The 26,646-nt window shown below is 41.3% G+C and overlaps 1 protein-coding gene across 2 annotated transcripts in view; it reads right to left on the bottom strand.

The window, feature by feature from the left end:
* MFSD10 (major facilitator superfamily domain containing 10) overlaps positions 1-26,646 on the bottom strand; it is a 131,851-nt gene that overhangs the window by 859 nt on the left and 104,346 nt on the right. For both annotated transcript variants that reach the window (XM_082259556.1, XM_082259557.1), the window contains exon 12: positions 5,483-5,572. In XM_082259556.1, the coding sequence (XP_082115682.1) occupies positions 5,483-5,572 (90 nt within the window). The remainder of the gene's footprint in view (positions 1-5,482; positions 5,573-26,646) is intronic.

Below are 26,646 nucleotides of genomic sequence, written 5' to 3'. Positions count from 1 at the left end.
CTACAGTGCATTTTGGAAAATGACAGGCCTGTTTTTTGTGTGTGTGTTTTAATGTGCAAGTCAACAGCAGTGCTAAATGTTTTGATGTGCTGGCAAACAGGTACTCGCAAACCCTGTTCAATGACTGGTATCCATATGCACTCCAAATTATAAATCCAAGAACACATTGAAAACGTGTGCCAAAATGCATATCAACACACACTAACGCATAACAATGCGCCTGATTAACGCTATAAAAAAAAAAATTGTATCTATAATCACACGCATAGATCCTAATGACCATGTTATGAAAGCAGGTGGGAGTCTGTCGTGTAGAGGTTGGCCTACCGATTGCCAGTGGGCAGAGCTTGGACCGGTTTTCACCAGAGCCTCTGATGGTGAGGATGGATTTGGCTGCGGGTGAATACCAGGTCGGTCCCCAGGGTCGCCCCACCAGGAGAGAACTGGTCAAGGTCCGAAGGCAGATGAGCAGACAAGGAGGATCCAAAAGAATAGTCAAACGAGTCGGGGTCAGGACAGGCAGCAAACAACCGAAGTCAGGGACGAGCCAAGGGTCAACAGGAGTCAGACAGGAATCAACAGGACGAAGGTTCAGGAACATGGAGAAGCTGAAGATAAGACAGTAAAATGCAAATGCACCAGCTGCCTTTAAATAGGCCTTCTTTGGCGCCAAAACGTCCAGGTCAGAACGTGCGCATGCATACGTGCGTAGGGTCACGCATATTGCGAACATGCATGCGCATTGGCAAATGCGCATTAGCCCTGGAATAACTCTGAAGATAGTTTGCGCATGTGCGAACGCCAATTTGCGTCTTCTAACAGGCCCCTTACTGAGAGAAAAACGGGGGCTGCCATTGCAACATTATTCTAGTTTCCTGGTTGTGGTGTTTACCCTTTGCCTTTAATAAGAACTCTGAGATAGTGATAACATTTGCACATTAGCCCTGTCTGAGATTAACTGGGAGTCTGAGATTATGGTGTACACCCTCTACATCAAGAGCTCACTCTACTGAGAACTACAGGAGGGAATGTACAAGACCGGTGGCAAGGGGAATACAGGAAACAAAAGCCACCAGTCTTAAAGAACAGGATAAGGAGGAGGACAGAGGGCTCCTCACTTCCAAGGGAACTATGCAATGTAACACAAAGATATTGGGAACGAAATTGCAGGGCCAATCCTATCAACACCACATTCCAAGATATAGATCAGAAAACAATGGAAAGGGCAAAACTGGACTTTATAGGTGTTGAAACTCCCCCGCCAGGTGCTACTGAATCACAACTGTACATATAAAAATATTATTTTATTTTATTGGATATAGATTAAAAAGCTCCAAAAAATGGAGACATACCATATAATATAAGAACAATATATACAGTTGTGCTCATAAGTTTACATACCCTGGCAAAATTTATGATTTCTTGGCCATTTTTCCGAGAATATGAATGATAACACAAAAACTTTTCTTTCACTCATGGTTAGTGTTTGGCTGAAGCCATTTATTACCAATCAACTGTGTTTACTCTTTTTAAATCATAATGACAAACAGAAACTACCCAAATGACCCTGATCAATAGTTTACATACCCCAGTTCTTAATACCGTGTATTGCCCCCTTTAACATCAATGACATCTTGAAGTATTTTGTGGTATTTGTGGATGAGGCTCTTTATCTTCTCAGATGGTAAAGCTGCCCATTCTTCCTGGCAAAAAGCCTCCAATTCCTGTAAATTCTTGATCTGTCTTACATGAACTGCACGTTTGAGATCTCCCCAGAGTGGCTCAATGATATTGAGGTCAGGAGACTGAGATGGCCACTCCAGACCCTTCACTTTATTCTGCTGTAGACAATGACAGGTCGATGTCAGGGAACTAGCCGCATGAATACGCACGCACGTATTGCAAACGCACGTCCGCTAGGACGAAGACGTGTGCGTGCTGGCCCACAAAGTGGATGTCCAATCCCAGCACCCTCTGGCCTTTAAAAGGATATCTGTGGCACATGAACATTGCTGACTGGTCTTCAGCTTCCTGTTTCCTGCTTCCTGTGTTTGTTGCTGCTTCTGATCACCTGTTGACAACCCGGCTTGTTCTTGGATTCCTCTTGTCTCGCTCCCAGCTCTGACCTCGGATTGTTCACGGATCTTCTCTTGTCATCTGCCCTGTGTATGACCCCGGCTTGCCTAACCACGACTCTGCTATCTGATCTGCTGACCTCTGGCTTACTGACCTCTGCTTCTGTCCCCGACTACGCCTTTGGCTGTGCCTTGTCTGCTGTGATCTGCCTTGGTGCCCACCTGCTGTACCCAGCCTGCAGAACCTGCTTCCAGTACTTACCTGTTGATCCTGCCAGCTGCACTCTCCATTACAAACTACTTCCAGCCGTGTGCAGTCTGCAACTACCACAGCACTCCTGGGTCCTAGTGCTCACCTCCTCTGGTGTTCACCTGCAGAGATATATTCCTACCATCAACCCTCATCTGGGGCACAGCTGGCAATCCCTGCTACTTTGGGCTTCGTGCTTCCTGTTACCACCTTCAGGGACACCAAGCACTCAGCCGCAAGGAGAGCCCTCTCGGCATTTCGGCTTCAGGACCAGGTACGTGACAGTCGACTTGGCCTTGTGTTTAGGATCATTGTCATGTTGGAATGTCCAAGTACGTCCCATGCGTAGCTTCTGGGTTGATGAATGCAAATTTTCCTCCCGTATTTTTGATAACACTGCATTCATCTTGCCATCAATTTTGACCAAACTTCCTGTGATTTGTAGCTCACACATCCCCAAAACATCAGCGATCCACCTCCGTGTTTCACAGTAGGAATGGTGTACCTTTCATCATAGGCCTTGTTGACTCCTCTCCAAATGTAGCGTTTATGGTTGTGGCCAAATAGCTAAATTTTGGTCTTATCACTCCAAATGACTTTGTGCCAGAAGGTTCGAGGCTTGTCTCAGTGCTGCCTGGTGTATTGTAAGTGGGATACTTTGTGGCATTTGCGTAGTAATGGCTTTCTTCTGGCGACTCGACCATGCAGCCCATCTTTGTTCAAGTGCCTCCTTATTGTGCATCTTGAAACAGCCACACCACATGTTTTCAGAGTCCTGCATTTTACCTGAAGTTTTTTGTGGGTTTTTCTTTGCATCCCGAACAATTTTCCTGGCAGCTGTGGCTGAAATTTTAGTTGGTCTACCTGACCGTGGTTTGGTTTCAACAGAACCCCTCATTTTCCACTTCTTGATTAGAGTTTGAACACTGTTGATTGGCATTCTCCATTCCTTGGATATCTCTTTTTATATCCCTTTCCTGTTTTATACAGTTCAACTACCTTTTCCCGCAGATCCTTTGACAATTCTTTTGCTTTCCCCATGAGGCTCCGTTCACATGTAGGCGTTTTGGGGCGTTTTTGGGGAGTTTTTCTGCTCTAGGATCAGCTCTCAAAACTCCCAACAAGACAAATCCTATTCATTTCAATGGCCCCTGTTCACATCTGAGCGTTTTGTTGCTGTTAGCAAAACGCCCAACGCTCAAAAAAGTACATGAACTTCTTTTTGGGCAGATTACAGGCGTTTTCCATTGGTATCTATTCAATCTAAAAACGCCTGCACAAAAAACGCCTGTAAAAACGCCTGTAAAACGCCTGCAAAAACGCCCATAAAAACGACTAAAAAACGCCTGTAATTAGCAACGCCAAGATGTGAACGTAGCCTGACTGAGAATCCAGACACGTCAGTGCAGCACTGGATGAAAGATGGAAGGGTCTGTCAGGAGTCCAGAAACGTATTGACCTTTTATACACACACACACCAATTAGAAGCAAACAGATCACAGGTGAGGATAGTTACCTTTAATAGCCATTCAAACCCCTTTTGTCAACTTGTGTGCATATTATCAGGCCAAAATCACAAGGGTATGTAAACTTTTGATCAAGGTCATTTGGGTAGTTTCTGTTGTCATTATGATTTAAAAAAGCGTAAACACAGTTGATTGATAATAAATGGCTTCAGCCAAACACTAACCATGAGTGAAAGAAAAGTTTTTGCGTTATCATTCATATTCTCTGTAAAATGGCCAGGAAATCATAGTTTCTGCCAGGGTATGTAAACTTATGAGCTTTGGGTTGTTCCCAGAAAAAAAAATCTTCCGATGGGGACACTAGTTCTGGCGACCTGGGGGTCCCCAAGGAATTACCATCATTTGCAGGGATTTCCTCTAACTTCCTGTTTGGCTATAAGACAGGAAGTTAAGGAAAAGATCCGCAAGGGGACACAGATAGCAAAGAAAAATCTGACAGGGGTTATAACCCTCCCTTTACTCTATCCAAATTAAAAAAAAAAAAAAAGTTTTGCCTATAGTTTTACTTATAAAGTATACATATTTATATTTACTTATACTCGAGTATAAGCCGAGTTTTTCAGCACTTTTTTTGTGCTAAAAAACGTCCCCCTCGGCTTATACTCGAGTCAAGAAAAAAAAAAAATTCCCTGGCCGCTCCGACGGGCTTAAGCTTTAAAAATGGTGCCGCCCGTCGCATACATGTCACCGTGCACGCGCCGCCGCCGCTCGGGAGAGGCTGGGAATAGCCGAAATTATACGAGCGGCAGCGGCGCATGCGCAATGACGTGTCAGCGTGGAACAGGTAAGTGAAACAGCTTCACTACCTGCCATTATGCAGGGCTGCGGGCACACTACAAGGGATGCAGTGCTGCGGGCATGGTCCACCTGCACCATGCCCACAGCACTGCATCTCCTGTAGTATGCCCACAACCCCGGATCCTCTTGTACCATGCCAGTACCCTGCATTCTCCTGTACCATGCCAGTACCCTGCATTCTCCTGCACCATGCCAGTACCCTGCATTCTCCTGCACCATGCCAGTCACCCTGCATTCTCCTGTACCATGCCCGCCGCCCTGCATTCTCAGCTTATACTCGAGTCAATGATTTTTCCCATCTTTTTGTGGTAAAAGTAGGGGCCTCAGCTTATACTCGGGTCGGCTTATACTCGAGTATATATATATATATATATATATATATATATATATATATATATATATATATAGCATAAAATTCCTGTGTTGGGTTCAGCTTTAATATCTTGTGTCCCTTACCTGAAATAAGCAAGCATTCCAGGATGTCGGACTTTACTCTGATTTTAGATATGAATATTGTTTTTCTTTGTAATATCTATGTGAATAGTATAAAGTGAATTACATTTTCTGTAGATCACATAAGATGTGTATTTTAACAACAGGGTGTGGTGTGCATCATTTATTGTACACAAATCAGTGTGTGAAGAGTCTTTGGGGACCTCACAGACTGTTTCCTGATTTGTATTCTCATTGAACTCTGTGTGTTCCTGGACCATCTCCAGCAGTGACACGCCTAAAGCGTTACTGACATAACAAACAGCAGGGAATTCTGCCGGACACATAGGCAGAGCCCTAATCTAATCATTCCATCATAATTAGAGAGAAAGGACACTCACATGTGGCTGCCAAGATGGGTCCCACTGCTCTGGCTAGACAGCCCAGACTGCGCAGAATGCCCATCACTGTCCCCTTCTGACTGGCCGATCCTACAGAGAGCAACACAATTCATCAGACACATTTATCATACTGACTGCAGAAATTAATTCAATTATTTTTAGTATTCTCCTTTTTTCATGTACATTTTATTTTTTACATTATAAACACACACTGACAAAGGTTTTTTACAATTTGAATCATGCAAGTGGATGATTACAAGAACTGATGCAATTCATTTAAGGCCTCATTCATTCACACGGGCGTACTTTTATGGGCATTTCTTGAATCCTCTTGCTGGCAGTCCCAATTTGATAGCTTCAGGTGCATGTCTGTGCGTTCGGGGACATGCACCCACACAGGTGACAAATTGGGACCTGCATCTGCTTCTGTGCAGCCACTGCATCCCAATAGACATGAATGGGACTGCCTGCTTGCAAATGAACAAAGATGACTCTTCACACGGAATTCATATACATCTGAGTGAATGAGGTCCAAAGTTAAATTAACATGTATGTGAACATGTAAAGCTAAAAACATATATACATTAAAAAAAAAAATAGGGTAGACTCTTGGACCAGTTCATCTTTTTCTGACGAGACATTTCTATGTTTAGATTCCAAGCAGGTATGAAAAACAACTATTTAATCCATTTATGTGTTCACTAACAATATAGTATAAGTACCCAAGTTCTTGCTATCCGCTTCCTGTAGTCCCTTTGCATGGCAGCACCTACTGGGCCAATCAGGGCAGTATTTCTTTGCACAGTTCTGTCAGTGAAATATACAGTAGTAAACAAGAGGGAAAAGTATAGGAATGGTATCAACTGTGTGCTGCAGAAATGATTTCTTACTGTCCAATCACAGGCTGAGGTGGGTTCTGGACCAGGCTATACTGTTTAACTGCACTTTAGGCTGCAGAGGTCGGGGACCTGGCTGTCCTGTCTGATAAGTGGGCCTAAAACACATGACTGTCTACACATAATTATAAAGCCCATAGCTGGTTAGACAGGTCACATGCATTTCAACTCTGTAATGAGCTATCTGCTTGGAGTTTATTTTTTTTTTTATATTAATTTTCAATTCAATATATGAAAACAATATAAAATATTCCGCATAATTAAATAGCAACCTATTTCCACCTTATCTCGCTACTCATATACACACTCCCCCCCCCCTTACTATTTTTCCCCATTTTACCTTTATCTTTTATAGTGTCCTTTCTTCATGTCTACATTTATATCAACCAGACTCTTAAATCTACAATCTACAATTTCCCACCTAATCCACCCATATTTCTATATATTTTTTTTCTTTATTTTTTTTAAATCTATCCATTTTCTCCATTTGTTTGAAAAGCGATCTGCTTGTTCCTCCTCTCTACTGCCCAAATACTCCACGTACATATATATCTATATCTATATCTATATATATATGATTCTGCGACACCAATCCCTGAGGGTAGGGCTTTCTATATCTAACCATTTTTTTGGTATTGCCCCCTTTTCTGCATTTAGCAGATTTGGGACTATCATGTCTCTGTACTTAGGGGGTTTATCCGTTTTGTGGAATAGACATACCCAATGGTCATCTGTGATGCTCGTTCCTGTAATTTCTCTAATGAGCGGTTGTACTTTTGACCAGTATTCCCCGATCTTAGCGCAGTCCCACCAAATATAGAGCATTGTGCCCCCTCCAGAACAGTTCAGATTTCCCTGGCTGATATTTATGCACTTTCCCCGGCGTTATATACCATCTCGACAGACATTAATAGTTAATTTCAATGGTGTTCACATGTATTGCAGAGAAATGTACGGCTCTCAGTATAACATTCACTTCATGCTCTTTTAAACATAATCCTATCTCTTTTTCCCAGATTACAATGAATGGAGGTTTCCTCAGGCCCGCCTTCTCAGTTATCATCTTGTATAGCTGAGATATACAATGTTTTATTTTTGTTAAAGGGTTACAGAGCTTTTCCACTAACTTTCTCAGATCTAATGGGTTGAGGCAGAGATCTCACAAAATGTTTTAACCATTCATTCAAAATCATATTTCCTCCTCTAGTGTTGAGTTTGTGATATGGCCTAATTTTTCCACTGTATATTATATCTTTTAACTGTGTATTTTTTACCCAATTCCCAAATTGTTTCTCATTTCCTGGTGCAAAATATTTTGTGCCTTCTTATGGTATTAGAGGAGAATTGTATTCCCAATTAAATTGTCTGTGAATCGTATCCTAGGTCTTGTATACAATTCTAGTCATTTTGTGTGTGTCTTCATGTATCCAAACAGAAAAAAATAGAGATTATTGCGCTAACTTAAAAAATGTAAGCAGCTGACATCAATCACTGAACTAAGGAGGGTGATAAATCAATAAATACAAAAATATGTGCAGCGCTAGAAGAAAAAAATTCCCAACAAAATAAATTGTCCAATCGCAGGAAACATTCCACAAGTAACGTAAACAATTGATGGTGAGAAAAAAGTCCAATATATAATGGTGCAAATCATATATAAGTGCAGCAAATCCCGTCACCAGTGAAGGTAGAAATATATTGCGCTCACCAGATGGATGGGACCCCAAAACACCTTATAGTGTAGGAGTCAAACAGGCTTAAAAATGATGGAGTGTCCCCACAGATTTTTCACCGATTCCAACGGCAACCATGCAAATCTCCGGTAGATGGAATAATTCAGAGATTCCCCTTCCACATGGTGGGTGGTAAAACCGAAAAAAATGGAGGGACATATAGCGTAATATTGCTAAAATCAATTTAATATCAATAAAGCTGATACACTTACAGACATCCGTGAAAGACAGGCATATAAGATGTAAAACAGCTGGGCTGACCAAGTCCTCTTTACATGTTTCGGCATAAATGCCTTTTTCAAAAGATAAAGTCAGCAGGTAGCCAGTGTTCATATATATATAGAGGTAGAATTAATTGGGTACACCTGTAGGAAGTAGGCGGTGGACTGCATGGAAACCGGAAGTAAAACCGGCGTGCGTTCCAAGCCTCACTATGGTATAGCGCCAAAAATGAAGTCTATTAAATCATAAGGGGAAACAGGAAGTGATGAAATGCCTGGAGGGGATGGCATTAGCCATCGTACACCCCAAGCCTCTTTCTGAATTGTAAGACAGGAAGTGCTGACATCACATCCGGGAATAGGCGGAAGTGATGTCAGCGTCAAAACATCGAGGGGGGACGGCATTTAACCATCATCAACCCCAAGCCTCCATCTGAAGTGTAAGACCGGATATGCCGACATCACATCCGGGATTGGGCGGAAGCGATGTCAGCACGGCAAGGCGGACCGCTTTACCGGAAGTTGGAGCATATCAATGCACCAGGTCAACAAAACAGAAATGGAGACAGCTCAGATTGGCCGATTCAGCGAGTAGTGAATATCGCCAATAAGAGAACAAAAAAAGGGGGAGAATAAAAAGATGACGTTATAGTTAAACAGCGCCAACAAAAAAGGGGAGAGGAAAAAATCGGTTTAGTTATCTAAACCATAATATATCAACATAGTGGGCTCATTTATTGAGAAACCAGTATATTGAAAAAAACAAAAATGTCAATTGTCCACAGTTGAAGGGACATAATAACAAATTTTGTCTATATACAGTCCATAGTCTATCTCCATATTAGGTGACCCTTAATACAGGATATCTATAACAAAAAATATTTTTATTACATAACTACATGATGTATACAGCCAAAAGACAAATATAATAAAAGTATTTTAAAAAAATATCGTGAATAAAAATAATAAAATCACATAAAAGAACGAATGAGGATAAAGGGAACATATAAGGCTAAAGATAGCCAGAAAGGCAGATGGGAGTGGGATATTTAGTACGCTAAGCTGTGTTTATAAAGGCGTTTATATCCCACTCTATATTCAACCCAAAAGGATGGTAGGACTTCAAAGTATAGATCCAGTATGTCTCTCTCCTGGAGACACCACGAATTTTTGAGCCACCCCTCCAGGGAGGTACATACTGGTCTATGACCTGAAATAAAGTGCCAGTGGGATCTTTATGGTGATAAAGAAGGTAATGTTTACCTACAGTATGCTTATCCTTGCCTGTGAGAATGCTCGTAATATGTTCATTAACACGCACATTAAAGGACCTTATAGTGCGTCCCACGTACTGCTTTTTACAGGGGCACGTTAACAAATAAACAATATGAGTAGTTATGCAAGTGGCGAAAAATTTGATATGGTAAAGACTCCCTGTGACAGAAGATTGAAAGGATGTAAATTTCCTTCTTTTATCACAATTATATTCGCACACTCTGCACTTCCGGCAGGGAAAAAAACCAATAAGATCAGCAAAAAATTTTTTTGGTTTAATTGGTTCATCCGGTACATTGGGAGCTAATTGTCCTCTTAATGCAGGTGCACCTCTGAAAGTGACCGAGGGTCGTACAGGTAAAACGGTACCCAAAATGGGGTCATTTCTAAGTACATCCCAATGTTTGGATATAATTCTCTTGATGGAATTATGCTGAATAGAAAAATTGGTAAAAAAGGACCATTTAGCAAAATCAGACTGGTTTTTTGTTTTATTTCTATTTTTAGACCCAGAAAGTAATTGTGCTCTATCAATCTGGGTTACTTCCCTTATAGTGGACTCAAGAGCATCAGAATTATAACCCTTAACTAAGAACCTATCCTTTAGCAGCTGGGCTTGTTGGAGGAATTCATGTTCATGAGTACAATTCCTCCTAAGTCTGATGAATTGACTCTTAGGTATTCCACCCAACCAAGCCTTGTGATGACAGCTGTCAACAGGCAGGTACGAGTTACGGTCTGTGTCCTTGAAAAAAGTACTGGTGACAAACTGATTGTCCACTATGGAAATATTGAGGTCTAGGAAATGGATATTAGTGGAACTATATTCAAAAAGTCTTTCACGGATGTCTGTAAGTGTATCAGCTTTATTGATATTAAATTGATTTTAGCAATATTACGCTATATGTCCCTCCATTTTTTTCGGTTTTACCACCCACCATGTGGAAGGGGAATCTCTGAATTATTCCATCTACCGGAGATTTGCATGGTTGCCGTTGGAATCGGTGAAAAATCTGTGGGGACACTCCATCATTTTTAAGCCTGTTTGACTCCTACACTATAAGGTGTTTTGGGGTCCCATCCATCTGGTGAGCGCAATATATTTCTACCTTCACTGGTGACGGGATTTGCTGCACTTATATATGATTTGCACCATTATATATTGGACTTTTTTCTCACCATCAATTGTTTACGCTACTTGTGGAATGTTTCCTGCGATTGGACGATTTATTTTGTTGGGAATTTTTTTCTTCTAGCGCTGCACATATTTTTGTATTTATTGATTTATCACCCTCCTTAGTTCAGTGATTGATGTCAGCTGCTTACATTTTTTAAGTTAGCGCAATAATCTCTATTTTTTTCTGTTTGTACACATTTTTGACCTGTGTTATTGCTGCTTTCTTTCACATATGTGTTAATTCACTTATGTACACATAGTTTTTTCTTTGTGTCACTTACATATAGTTTTTTATCGCTCTTGATTTGAACATGCCAGCAATGGATGTTTTTGAATACAGAGCTAATAGAACTGTAATTACTGATGGAGTTTTTATCTCCACCAAATCCGATACTGAGGTTGGCGGTTTGTTTTTAAGACTTAAAAATCTTATGGTGTCAGAATTACATTCTGAATGGGACATTGCGTTTTTAGAATATTATATCTCTAAATCAATGGTTCCAAGAAGCCTGAGATGGGAGGTATCCCCCCCAATCAGACGATACAGCCTTAGAGGCTTGGTCCGATTATTTCAATAATGCTGGTTTACAGTTATTACGGCATCTTGTTGAGATTAAACGTACCAAATTAACCTCCCTAGACAGGGAGATTAAAGAGTTAAAAGAAAAAGTTACCCCTTTTAACACCACAGCTGAGTACAAAACTCTCTCTGAAAATCTTCAAAAGTATTTAGAGAAAGAGGAAAGGGAACAAAAAACTAAGAAACAAAAAAAGTTTATGAGAGACATGTCCGATTATGATAACCGTACTGTCTTTCAATGGCAAAGGAATCTACTGAATAGTGATCCTAATGATGGCAATCAGACGGACCATGTGATTCCTAATGCTCCTGGGGCTACCTCTGTTCAAACTTCTCTTCCACCCAAAACACAAAAGAAGCCAAAAAACAAGGGTCCCCCCCATAAAAAAGGAAAAAATCCAAAAAATCAGAATTGGAAGGGTAACCATCCACCACAAACACCACATGAAAGAGGCCCTGTTAAGAATAACTGGTATCCTCCTCATCCAGTGAATTCCCCTAGGGGACAGTGGTCTCATAATGAGAATTATCAAAGACATTTCTCTCCCCCTCCATTTAGACCTTACCCTCAACAAACATATGCTAAACCATATAATGTGAACACACAGAATAGGTTTTCTCCTTTGAGGCAACAACCTAGACATGATGATCAGTCTCGTTCATACGATGAGGAGTATGACCATCAAAATAGTTCACCCTTTAATTATAACCAGCCACGCCCAGGACCCAGTCATGAATGGGATTTTCCCCGGCAACACAACAAGGGAAAAAGGGGTGCGGATCCAAGCGAGGTACCAGAGGGGGGTGGCGGATCCAAAGAAAAAAGAATAAAAACTTGATTGGATCCGGTATCTTCAACCTTAGCAAGGTGGAACTCAGTCCTGATGAGCTATACACCTTGGATAGAGGTTTGAAGTTCGCTCCACCCAAACCCATTAACAAATTTAGTACATTTATCGATGTCCACAAATATGTACGCAAAATAAATGTACAAAGGTACATTCTGTCAAAACCCAGAACAGAAGTACCACATGAATATACCTCTTCTATTAAACATTCCGGATTATCAAATCCATCTTTATTTAACCCCCCTGGTCCGGTTGCTCCATCAGTGGCGGTGTTTAAAGATTTGGTGTTTAAAGATCTGGCTGAGTTAGCTGTTAAGAAACCCTATATACAGCCTCAACTGAAAAAGGGTCTAAAATCTCTGTGTGAACAGAAAGACCTCATAGTGCGCCCTGCAGACAAGGGCGGCGGTATCGTCGTCCTTGATAAACAGGACTACTATGATGAAATGGGTAGAATCCTAGGCGATCAGGACACCTATATTAAAATACAAAATAACCCTACTACTTCTTTTAAGAAGGAATTGGTGAGACTGGTGGAGAAAGGCTATGAAAGGAACTTAATAAACAAGAAAGAAAGGTCTTTTTTGGTTCCCACAGCCCCTCGCATTCCAGTCATGTACTATTTACCGAAAGTACATAAAAACCCGGTAAATCCTCCTGGTCGCCCTATTATTAGCGGCATCAATTCTATTACATCACACATTGGCAAATACATCGATTTCTATCTACAACCGCTGGTTATTGAAACTCCTTCCTTCATTAAGGATACCTGTGATGTTATCAACAGGCTGAAAAATATCAAGTTAGAAGGTGAACATCTGATGGTGACAGCAGATGTCACCTCTCAATACTTGTATCCCTCATGATCAGGGTTTAAATGCTGTTGACCATTTCTTAAAGACAGATAAATCTATCTCTCCTTCACATCGAGATTTCATTCTAGATCTGTTGATATTTGCCACCGGGAGGAATTACTTTTGGTTCAATCACCAATACTTTTTACAACAAAGGGGTGTGGCCATGGGGGCGAAGTTCGCCCCTAGTTTGGCCAACCTCTTTATGGCCAAATGGGAGGAGGATGTCGTCTTTCCTTATGACGCACCCGAGCTGGTTCTCTGGGTGCGTTATATAGACGACATCCTCCTCCTGTGGAAAGGGGACACCTCATCTCTCGAGACATTCATGTCATTCTTGAATGATAACACGAGAGGTATTCATTTGTCTTTTGAATATAGTTCCACTAATATCCATTTCCTAGACCTCAATATTTCCATAGTGGACAATCAGTTTGTCACCAGTACTTTTTTCAAGGACACAGACCGTAACTCGTACCTGCCTGTTGACAGCTGTCATCACAAGGCTTGGTTGGGTGGAATACCTAAGAGTCAATTCATCAGACTTAGGAGGAATTGTACTCATGAACATGAATTCCTCCAACAAGCCCAGCTGCTAAAGGATAGGTTCTTAGTTAAGGGTTATAATTCTGATGCTCTTGAGTCCACTATAAGGGAAGTAACCCAGATTGATAGAGCACAATTACTTTCTGGGTCTAAAAATAGAAATAAAACAAAAAACCAGTCTGATTTTGCTAAATGGTCCTTTTTTACCAATTTTTCTATTCAGCATAATTCCATCAAGAGAATTATATCCAAACATTGGGATGTACTTAGAAATGACCCCATTTTGGGTACCGTTTTACCTGTACGACCCTCGGTCACTTTCAGAGGTGCACCTGCATTAAGAGGACAATTAGCTCCCAATGTACCGGATGAACCAATTAAACCAAAAACATTTTTTGCTGATCTTATTGGTTTTTTTCCCTGCCGGAAGTGCAGAGTGTGCAAATTTAATTGTGATAAAAGAAGGAAATTTACATCCTTTCAATCTTCTGTCACAGGGAGTCTTTACCATATCAAATTTTTCGCCACTTGCATAACTACTCATATTGTTTATTTGTTAACGTGCCCCTGTAAAAAGCAGTACGTGGGACGCACTATAAGGTCCTTTAATGTGCGTGTTAATGAACATATTACGAGCATTCTCACAGGCAAGGATAAGCATACTGTAGGTAAACATTACCTTCTTTATCACCATAAAGATCCCACTGGCACTTTATTTCAGGTCATAGACCAGTATGTACCTCCCTGGAGGGGTGGCTCAAAAATTCGTGATGTGTCTCCAGGAGAGAGACATACTGGATCTATACTTTGAAGTCCTACCATCCTTTTGGGTTGAATATAGAGTGGGATATAAACGCCTTTATAAACACAGCTTAGCGTACTAAATATCCCACTCCCATCTGCCTTTCTGGCTATCTTTAGCCTTATATGTTCCCTTTATCCTCATTCGTTCTTTTATGTGATTTTATTATTTTTATTCACGATATTTTTTTAAAATACTTTTATTATATTTGTCTTTTGGCTGTATACATCATGTAGTTATGTAATAAAAATATTTTTTGTTATAGATATCCTGTATTAAGGGTCACCTAATATGGAGATAGACTATGGACTGTATATAGACAAAATTTGTTATTATGTCCCTTCAACTGTGGACAATTGACATTTTTGTTTTTTTCAATATACTGGTTTCTCAATAAATGAGCCCACTATGTTGATATATTATGGTTTAGATAACTAAACCGATTTTTTCCTCTCCCCTTTTTTGTTGGCGCTGTTTAACTATAACGTCATCTTTTTATTCTCCCCCTTTTTTTGTTCTCTTATTGGCGATATTCACTACTCGCTGAATCGGCCAATCTGAGCTGTCTCCATTTCTGTTTTGTTGACCTGGTGCATTGATATGCTCCAACTTCCGGTAAAGCGGTCCGCCTTGCCGTGCTGACATCGCTTCCGCCCAATCCCGGATGTGATGTCGGCATATCCGGTCTTACACTTCAGATGGAGGCTTGGGGTTGATGATGGTTAAATGCCGTCCCCCCTCGATGTTTTGACGCTGACATCACTTCCGCCTATTCCCGGATGTGATGTCAGCACTTCCTGTCTTACAATTCAGAAAGAGGCTTGGGGTGTACGATGGCTAATGCCATCCCCTCCAGGCATTTCATCACTTCCTGTTTCCCCTTATGATTTAATAGACTTCATTTTTGGCGCTATACCATAGTGAGGCTTGGAACGCACGCCGGTTTTACTTCCGGTTTCCATGCAGTCCACCGCCTACTTCCTACAGGTGTACCCAATTAATTCTACCTCTATATATATATGAACACTGGCTACCTGCTGACTTTATCTTTTGAAAAAGGCATTTATGCCGAAACATGTAAAGAGGACTTGGTCAGCCCAGCTGTTTTACATCTTATATGCCTGTCTTTCACGGATGTCTGTAAGTGTATCAGCTTTATTGATATTAAATTGATTTTAGCAATATTACGCTATATGTCCCTCCATTTTTTTCGGTTTTACCACCCACCATGTGGAAGGGGAATCTCTGAATTATTCCATCTACCGGAGATTTGCATGGTTGCCGTTGGAATCAGTGAAAAATCTGTGGGGACACTCCATCATTTTTAAGCCTGTTTGACTCCTACACTATAAGGTGTTTTGGGGTCCCATCCATCTGGTGAGCGCAATATATTTCTACCTTCACTGGTGACGGGATTTGCTGCACTTATATATGATTTGCACCATTATATATTGGACTTTTTTCTCACCATCAATTGTTTACGTTACTTGTGGAATGTTTCCTGCGATTGGACAATTTATTTTGTTGGGAATTTTTTTCTTCTAGCGCTGCACATATTTTTGTATTTATTGTCTTCATGTATCTCCCTATATTTTGGTGGAATCCAAATATTCCTTTTTTTTTTTTTTTTTTAAACAAACAAAACTTTATTGTACGTACAGTACAAGCAAAAAAAAAAAGGTGCAAGAACACATGCAACTGGAGAGAAACAATTATACACAGGAAATAGCACGTATAAAAATACAAAGTGGCATGGCAAGACCATATCAGCGGTCATACAATATGCAAAAGTAATACGCAAATAAGAATAGGAAGGAGAGATACACAAAATGCATAGTAATGCAGGACCAGCAGGTTGGAGTGGGGGCAGTCCGTACAGCTCAACATGAACGATGAAACCCACTACTCAACAGGGTTTTAAGGAGAACAAGTGGCGGAGGCCTCCAGCCACCTGTCCCAGATTTTGTGATAACGTTTCGGACATCCTCTGTCAGCAAATATCACCTTCTTGTAGGGAAGAGTGGATTAATATCGGCCTTCCAGGCAAATATGGTAGGAGGGGACGACTGAATCTAGGTACGGGCTAACAACTTACTAGCAGCAAAAAGGGTCTCATGCAAGAATCTGGTCGTGTGCTTGTCTATAACCTCATCTGGGAATATCCCCAGTAGATATATCTTGGGATCCAATGACACCGGGGAACCCATGCGATCATGGAGAAATTTAATCACCTGCATACAGAACCCCTGGATGCATGGGCAATGCCACATAAGAGGTCCGAAGGTACCAGGGGATAAAAGACAATTGGGGCAAGTGGGCGACTTGGAGCGGTCAAATCTAGCTAAACTAACCGGGGTAAGATATGCCCTGTGGGTAATATGATACAACAAATAGATGGGTGTACAGGCGCTCCCAAGACTGATGACAATAGGCACTTTGAAATCACTAATCTTGAATAGTCACAGTGATCAATGTCAGATTTATTTAAAATCACTTAAAAACAATGAAAACGGTGGAAGCCACTGTAGATAGCAGGGAGCCTCCAGCAGTGAGGCAATACCTTGAGGATGGACCCAGGGATCGGGTGGAGAGGCCTGTCCAGGTGTGAATGCCGTGAGGATGGGAGCCCCTAGGGGCAGGAAGAGAAGGAGGAGGAGGGGGGAGGGACTTGACCCCCGTAGCTCGATCCGGCCGCAAGGATGTTCAGCAGCACCGTGGCGTCTTCTCCTTACTAGGAGCGGCTCCACCCAATCCCTGGGTCCATCCTCAAGGTATTGCCTCACTGTTGGAGGCTCCCTGCTATCTACAGTGGCTTCCACCGTTTTCATTGTTTTTAAGTGATTTTAAATAAATCTGACATTGATCACTGTGACTATTCAAGATTAGTGATTTCAAAGTGCCTATTGTCATCAGTCTTGGGAGCGCCAGTACACCCATCTATTTGTTGTATCATTTGTTTCTCAGTCAGGATCTGGGCATGGGTCGGCTGCAACCCTGACATGATATTCCTTTTTAGTTTTGATCTTAACCTATCTTTTGTCTGAATTTATTTTTGTCCACTCTATCATATGTGAAATTATAACTGCGGTGTAATATCTTTTAATGTCTGGTGCTGCTAACCCCCCCTGTGATTTTACTCTACTGAGAGCCACATATTGCACTCTAGATTTTTTCCCCTGCCAGATGTAATTCAACATCATTGTTTTAAAATATGCTGGTGGAATAACGATTGGTAGCATGGAATAAGGATTGGTAGCAGGAGTTTAGTTTTCAATTTTGGATACTACAGCAGAAAAATACCGGTGACTGGAATATGTAGATTAAAACAGGGTGGTCTCAAAAAGTTTTACAGTTCCCTTGACACACTACATGACATCATGGTGACTGGAAAATGGTGACTGAGTTACCCACGTAGGTATACACCAGTGATGGTCAACTTACTACATATAGGGGAGAAAAAGTGCAGCCCCCGAGTGGCCCAAAGAGCTGCCTAATAGCGTAGTTTTTGAAACTGCTCTAATATTAGTATATAAAACCACCGCAAAACACCCAGGGAATTATAATGTTGCACAAAGCATTAAAGTAAAAAAATCAACTGGGTTTGCATGGCCAGAAAGTAGCATGATGGTGGCACTGAATAAACAGTAAATAAGACAATGACACTTCAGAAATAAATGTACTAAAGCAGGAAGAGGTTATCTATATTTGGAGTCTACAATAATCCTTTGTTCACATTCTCTCTCCCTTCCAAGCAAAGAAAATAGGACAAAAGGTTCATCATAAAAAGCCACAGGCTCCATAAATAGCATCTATTTATTAATACAGACAGAGCTGAGTGCAGCATGGAGGCTTCTTTCTACCAAACAGGAGAGCTGACCTTGAGCCTGGATTACACACTATAAAAATTACAAACCCAATTCCAAAAAAGTTGGGACACTGTACAAATTGTGAGTAAAAAAGGAATGGACTAATTTACAAATCTCATAAACTCACAATATAATATAGATAATATACCAAATGTTGAAAGTGAGACATTTTGAAATGTCATGCCAAATATTGGCTCATTTTGGATTTCATGAGAGCTACACATTCCAAAAAAGTTGGGACAGGTAGCAATAAGAGGCTGGAAAAGTTAAATGTACATATAAGGAACAGCTAGAGGACCAATTTGAAGCTTATTAGGTCAATTGGCAACATGATTGGGTATAAAAAGAGCCTCTCAGAGTGGCAGTGTCTCTTAGAAGTCAAGATGGGCAGAGAGAGAATCACCAATTCCCCCAATGCTGCGGCAAAAAATATCAGAAAGGAGTTTCTCAGAGAAAAATTGCAGAGTTTGAAATTATCATCATCTACAGTGCATAATATCATCCAAAGATTCAGAGAATCTGGAACAATCTCTGTGCGTAAGGGTCAAGGCCGGAAAACAATACTGGATGCCCGTGATCTTCGGGCCCTTAGACGGCACTGCATCACATATAGGAATGCTACTGTAATGGAAATCACAACATGGGCTCAGGAATACATCCAGGAAAACATTATCGGTGAACACAATCCACCGTGCCATTCGCCGTTGCCGGTTAAAACTCTATAGGCCAAAAAAGAAGCTATATCTATACATGATCCAGAAGCGCAGGTGTTTTCTCTGGGCCAAGGTTTATTTAAAGTGGACTGTGGCAAAGTGGAAAATGATTCTGTGGTCAGAAAATTTGAAGTTCTTTTTGGAAAACTGGGATGCCGTGTCATCCGGACTAAAGAGGACAAGGACAACCCAAGTTGTTATCAGCGCTCAGTTCAGAAGCCTGCATCTCTGATGGTATGGGGTTGCATGAGTGCGTGTGGCATGGGCAGCTTACACATCTGGAAAGGCACCATCAATGCTGAAAGCTATATCCAAGTTCTAGAACAACATATGCTCCCATCCAGACGTTGTCTCTTGCAGGGAAGACCTTGCATTTTCCAACATGACAATGCCAGGCCACATACTGCATCAATTACAACATCATGGCTGCTTAGAAGAAGGATCCGGGTACTGAAATGGCCAGCCTGCAGTCCAGATCTTTCACCCATAGAAAACATTTGGCGCATCATAAAGAGGAAGATGTGACAAAGAAGACCTAAGGCATTTGAGCAATAGAGGTGTACCGAACTGTTCGCCGGCGGACAGTTCCCGGCGAACTTAGCATGTTCGCGTTCGCCGATGCGGGCGAACATATGCAATGTTCGGTCCGCCCCCTATAATACATCATTGAGGCAAACTTTGGCCCTGAACTTCACAGTCAGCAGGCACATTTCCAGCCAATCAGCATACCTCCCTCCCACACCCTCCCACCTCCTATAAATAAGCAAGGGCAGCATCCATCTTAGATCATTCTGAAGCAGTGTGCGTTAATGAGAGCAGGGAGAGCTGCTGCTGCTGCTGTTAATAGCTAGGGACAGTTGTTAGTCAGTGTTCCTGGTCTTGCTAGTCAGTGTTCTTGGTCCACTACTGCTGTAAGGACAGCATCCTGACAGCACCCCAAAAAGCCCTTCTAAGGGCTGGTATTTGTGTAATTTATATATATATATATATATATATGTGTCCCCAAAAGCCCTTTTAAGGGCTGGTAATTGAGTTTTTTCTTTTTATATATATGCTGTAAGGACAGCATCCTGACAGCACCCCAAAAAGCCTTTCTAAGGGCTGGTATTTGTGTAATTTATATATATATATATATATATATATATATATATATATATATATATATATATATATATATATATATATATATATATATATATATATATTGATATGGGGGTAGTGGTGCGCTTCAAGGGTTAACTCTTATAGATTTCTTTTAAATAAGTGGGTGTATTGTGCAAATATCTTAATTTTGAAAGTGCTTGATGTGCTAGATATCTGTGTACATATAAATAAAAATGAAAGTGCAGGTGTGTAGTGCTGATCGCAGAAATGTGTATATCAATCAATAAAATATTACAATTCTTCCTGTTTGTACTTGTGTTGAAATCTATACAGATATATGAAAAATATCTATAAAACACAGTATCAATCTTCAATCCAATTAAAAAAGTGAATAAAATATAGGTGCTCAGATAGAGTGCTGCATGCTTGTTATAATTAGTGGGTGTTGAAAAAACAATCTGTGAGCAACTCTGTTGCGATCCTTAAAGTAAGTAATGAATAGTCCACAAAGTGAATCTCAAAAGAAATTGTGAATAATCCTCTTCTTTGTGACTGTGCTTCAAGGGTTAAATCGAGTGACTGTGTTCTCCTTCACCTGTGTATCACCTCTATGTGCTCTAGCCTCTCGCCTTGTAGGCAAGAAAGTGTTGCCTTTGGTATCTATTCAGACTGTTCAGTGAGCTCTGTTTGCCTCACTCCGGATCCTTGAATCCTCTATGGAACAGACTTGTTGGGCTCCTTATGGGTGTTTGTTCGATTCGTTTTCTTACTCCCATCCTCCTTATCCGGTGTTATAGTGCCTCAGAGACAGAGATTTCTCATGGTGCAGTATATCAAGCTTTTTATTAAAAGTATATAGTATTGCACTTACATTTAGATGAAATAAACTCAGCATATATTGAAAAAACCGCCGCTGTGGAGATCGAGCTCCGTTGTAACGTCACTTCCGGGTATAGGGCTCCTCCTACGCGTTACGTCACGAGGTCACGTGACTTCCTGAGGAAGTCACGTGACGTAACGCGTAGGAGGAGCCCTATACCCGGAAGTGACGTTACGACGGAGCTCGATCTCCACAGCGGCGGTTTTTTCAGGTCCACAGAGCGTACTGTACCCACTGCAGTGCACTGCCCACCACTGATATATATACGGTGGCACAGCATCTTGTTGCAAATTGAAAAAAAAAATATTTTTTATTATTGCAGTTGCCTGGGCTGCCAGTGACTGTCAGGTCTACAGAGTGTACTGTGCCCACTGTAGTGCCACTGCGTGCCCACCCACCACTGATATATATATACGGTGGCACAGCAGCTTGCAAAGTAAAAATATATATATTTTTTTTATAATTGCAGTTGCCTGGGTGCCAGTGACTGTCAGGTCCACAGAGTGTACTGTGCCCACTGCAGTGCCACTGCCCACCCACCACTGATATATACGGTGGCAGGCATGACTTTTTTTGGATTAGTGTCTGGGGGGGGGGGGGTCTAAAAAGCGTACCTGTGAAGTTTCAGCTCTGTAGCATGTCCAGAACCAGAAAAAAAAAGATCATATAGGTGTAAAAGGGGTTCCCACCATCCCTGCTCTACTGAAAAATGATCTTTTTTTTCTCGTTCTGGACATGCTACAGAGCTGAAACTTCACAGGTACACTCTTCACAGGTACACTTTTTAGACCCCCTAGACACTAAATCACACAAAAAAGTTCTTAAAAATTGTCATTTTTGATAGAGAGACAATTATTGGAAAAATTAAAAAAAAAAAAAAAAAAATTAAAAAAAAAATGTCTTTGTATTTATTGTCTGGGGGGTCTAAAAAGCGTACCTGTGAAGTTTCAGCTCTGTAGCATGTCCAGAACCAGAAAAAAAGATCATATAGGTGTAAAAGGGGTTCCCACCATCCCTGCTCTACTGAAAAATTATCTTTTTTTCTGGTTCTGGACATGCTACAGAGCTGAAACTTCACAGGTACACTTTTTAGACCCCCTAGACACTAAATCGCACAAAAAAGTTCTTAAAAATTGTCATTTTTGATAGAGAGCCAATTATTGCAAAACTTAAAAAAAAAAAAAAAATTCTTTGGATTTATTGTCTGGGGGGTCTAAAAAGTGTACCTGTGAAGTTTCAGCTCTGTAGCATGTCCAGAACCAGAAAAAAAATAGAATTAGGGTTAGGGCTAGGGTTAGGGCTAGGGTTAGGGTCAGGGCTAAGGTTAGGGTTATTTTTAGTGCTTAGGGTTAGAGTTAGAGGGGTAGGGCTACTAACTCTAACCCTAAGTATCTCACCGTAACCGTAACCCTAGCCCCTAACACTAAACCTAACCCTCTAACCATAACCCTAACCCTCTAACCTTAACCCTAACCCTCTAAGCCTAGCCATAAAAATAGCCCTAACCCTAGCCCTAAGCCTAACCCTAGCCCTAACCCTAATTCGTAATTTTTTCTGGTTCCGGACATGCTACAGAGCTGAAACTTCACAGGTACCCTTTTTAGACCCCCCCCCCCAGATGCTAAATCCAAAGAAATTTTTTATTTTTATTTTTTTTTAATTTTTCCAATCATTGGCTCTCTATCAAAAAGGACAATTTTTAATAACTTTTTTTGTGTGATTTAGTGTCTGGGGGGGGGGGGGGTCTACAAAGTGTACCTGTGAAGTTTCAGCTCTGTAGCATGTCCAGAACCAGAAAAAAAATTGAATTAGGGTTAGGGCTAGGGTTAGGGTCAGGGCTAAGGTTAGGGTTATTTTTAGTGCTTAGGGTTAGAGGGTTAGAGTTAGAGGGGTAGGGGTAGGGGTAGGGCTACTAACTCTAAGTATCTCACTGTAAACCTAACCCTAGCCCCTAACACTAAACCTAACCCTAACCCTCTAACCCTAACCCTAGCCATAAAAATAACCCTAACCCTAGCCCTAGCCCTAACCCTAATTCGTATTTTTTTCTTGTTCTGGACATGCTACAGAGCTGAAACTTCACAGGTACACTTTTTAGACCCCCCAGATGCTAAATCCAAAGAATTTTTTTATTTTTATTTTTTTTTTAATTTTTCCAATAATTGGCTCTCTAACAAAAAATTACAATTTTTAAGAACTTTTTTTGTGTGATTCAGTGTCTGGTGGTCAAAAAAGTGTACCTGTGAAGTTTCAGCTCTGTAGCATGTCCAGAACCAGAAAAAAAATTAGAATTAGGGTTAGGGCTAGGGTTAGGGTTATTTTTAGTGCTTAGGGTTAGACGGTTAGGGTTAGAGGCGTTGGGGTAGGGTTACTAACTCTAACCCTAAGTATCTCACCGTAACCCTAACCCTAGCCCCTAACACTAAACCTAACCCTAACCCTTAAAGCCCAGTTCCTGTCCCATTTTGGTCGGTTCTGGTCTGTTTGCGGTTGTTTGCGGTGCGTTAAACGGGGAGTTTGGTCTGTCACTGTGAAGCGGGCGTAACCCTTACACTACCTGATCGATACAACATCATACCTGATCGTATACACACACTGGATGTTTTAAAGCACGTTATTCCAAACAATTTAGGAATGTTAGGTGATTTATGCCCTTTATGGAATAAAACCCGACTCTGCGTCAACTACGTAATTTTCCATGGGAGTTTTGCCATGGATCCCCCTCCGGCATGCCACAGTCCAGGTGTTTGTCCCCTTGAAACAACTTTTCCATCACTATTGTGGCCAGAAAGAGTCCCTGTGGGTTTTAAAATTCGCCTGCCTATTAAAGTCTATGGCGGTTCGCAATGTTCGCCGGTTCGCGAACATTCGCCGATGTTCCCGTTCGCGAACGGCGAATTTTATGTTTGCGACATCACTATTGAGCAACTAGAAGACTGTAATAGACAAGAATGGGACAACATTCCTATTCCTAAACTTGAGCAACTTGTCTCCTCAGTCCCCAGACGTTTGCAGACTGTTAAAAAAAGAAGAGGGGATGCCACACAGTGGTAAATATGGCCTTGTCACAACTTTTTTGAGATGTGTTGATGCCATGAAATTTAAAATCAACTTATTTTTCCGTTAAAATGATATATTTTCTCAGTTTAAACATTTCATATGTCATTTATTTTGTATTCTGAATAAAATATTGAAATTTGAAACTTCCACATTATAGCATTCTGTTTTTATTCACAATTTGTACAGTGTCCCAACTTTTTTGGAATTGGGTTTGTACATACAATAATAATTGGGACAAATAGTGGCTAAGTGATTAGCACTCTCCCTTTAAAAGAGCATTAGGGCCAAACCTTTTCTATATTTGTGTGCTTCATCCCATAATGGTGGTGAATTACCTGTTATCCAACCAAAAGTACCATAGAGTGTGTACAGAAAACATTACCAGGTCAGATCTCACATTGGTGCCCAGGTATGGCTATTAATCAGCTCTTTCGGTACTTATGAACTAAAAGTCCCAGCATGCAGTGAGCTATACTGAAAGTCCCAGCATGCAGTGAGCTATACTGACTATGATGGCATGCTGAAATTTATTTGGTTCAATTCACTAAGCTACATCATTAAATACATAACATTTATAGCCATAATATTATTTTCCTTCTCGTCTATTGAGGGACACAGTAAGTCCTAAACCTTCAAGTTATACTGCCACCTACAGAAGAAGAATTGGCACTGGCAAACAACAAACTGGGCAGACCAGGATAACCCCTCCTGACCAACATGCCTCAGTTTTTGCTGGTGTCCTAGGAGGATCAAGGTCTTTTTTCAGCTCTGTTGTTTTAAAGACTAACCTGTGATTTTTATGGCAGTTGTCAAGACTTTTCTCTATAGTGCTACCTAGAGGATTCTCCTTCATTTTGCAGCTATTCTGAGACTGGCTTTTGAACCCGCCTGGACTGGACATTGTGGGGTGAGCCTTTGCGCTTGTTCGGTCTCTGAAGACTCAGTCAATAGGCTGGTTGGACTGAGCAACAGGGGCTCCTTCATTTTTATTGGTCGCTGGGTGCCAATATTGCCCATTTCCAGATGGCCGTGTAAAAGGTGCTAGCACTGTGAAAGGGAAAAAAAAAAACTGTTTTTTTTCACTCTCTTTCCTGCCATACAGTGTTGAGGAAGCATTTCCCCACTGTTGCTTGTGCTACAAAGGGTCAAATGAAACTGTGATCTTCAATCTGTTCCTATTGCCTAACTGCAGTAACTTTGGTCACCTGTGATCATTCGACCATACCGTTGCAGGCCCTTACCTGCTACTAGCTGTCTAGTTTTCAAAAATATTAGATGCCTTGTTGTACTGCAGCTGCAATATGTCTGTTTCTAGGCACTGAGGAACAGTTCTGCTGCATTGAGTGCCCCCAGCACACTTTGTGTTATGGGTTGGGGGCTGCTTGGAGCATGCCTATAATAGGTAGTGGTGAGCTTGGACGTGTTTGCATCACAAAGTCCTGCATGACTGTAGTAAGCCCAGCCACATTAGACAGAGCCATGGACGACTCTGAAGAGGGAAGAGCCTGCTAACAAAAGAGGACCTCATGACTTTTGGCAGCAGACCTCAGCACTCATCAGTAGGGATGAGCTTGGGCAAGTTCAGATCCTTGTCCAAACCCACACGGGCGAGCCAGCTAGAAAACAGTCACTGTACTGGGCTAATAATAAGCTGCCAAGGTACTCCTTGCCCCACAGCCCCATGTATACATGCCCCTTATGTATGTGCAGCTGCGGACAGGGGACTGCTTAGGCTGCAGATGATTGGCCCAATGCAGGTGATCGCTTTCTGGTAGATTCGGTCACTGGTTCAGATTAGGATCTGAAATTACTCAAACTCATCTTTACTGATGAGTGCTGAGGTCTGCACCCTAGAGTCATGCTGTCCTCTGCTTTTAAGAGTTTCTTCCCTTTTCGGAGTCCTCCATTAGTTTTGTTGGATGTGACTGAGTTTACAACATTAATGCAGGACTTTGTGATCCAATTTACCCAGTTATTTTCTGACTGATTCCAGAGGCCACAAGCATGCTCCTTATTGAATTAAGATTGAATATGGATCAGTGTACCAACAGATAGATACCGCACCACACCCTGAATAACTAGATCAAAAAGCAAGGTATAGTAGATGATAGGGTTTTTAAGGTGCGAAAAACACAAAACAATATTAGAAAATATATTAATATATCTTTATATTAAATATATCTTTTTGAACAAGGATGCTCCTGTTCATTTCAGATTCTGTTTCTGATTTACCAGCAGCTTATGGAAGCTTCTGAGCCAGTAGCTGTAGAAACTCTGATTCACTAAAATCTTTGGCTGATGAGCTTACCCATGAGAAGATGCAGTCCATTGATATTACGCCCAGTTTAAAGGGGCCACGTTGGTGCTTGTTGACGTGGTGTATACCAGCTGAAGTTGGAGGATCTGCCTCTTGCTTCTATCAGGGCCGTTTCCATCCTTCGTTCATATAGGACCCTTAAAGCGGTAGTATCCCGCTTTTTGACACTTTTACCTACAGGTATGCCTATAATAAGGCTTACCTGTAGGTACAAATAATATCTCCTAAACCGGCACGGTTTAGGAGATATTTACAGTGCATGCAGCCGCTCGCGCGAGCGGCGCATGCGCTC

This window comes from Pelophylax lessonae, assembly GCF_965119305.1.
Source record: "Pelophylax lessonae genome assembly, chromosome: 1".
NCBI lineage: Eukaryota > Metazoa > Chordata > Amphibia > Anura > Ranidae > Pelophylax > Pelophylax lessonae.
Note: the sequence above shows the minus strand (reverse complement) of the source record. Positions and strands in the feature narration are given on the sequence as shown.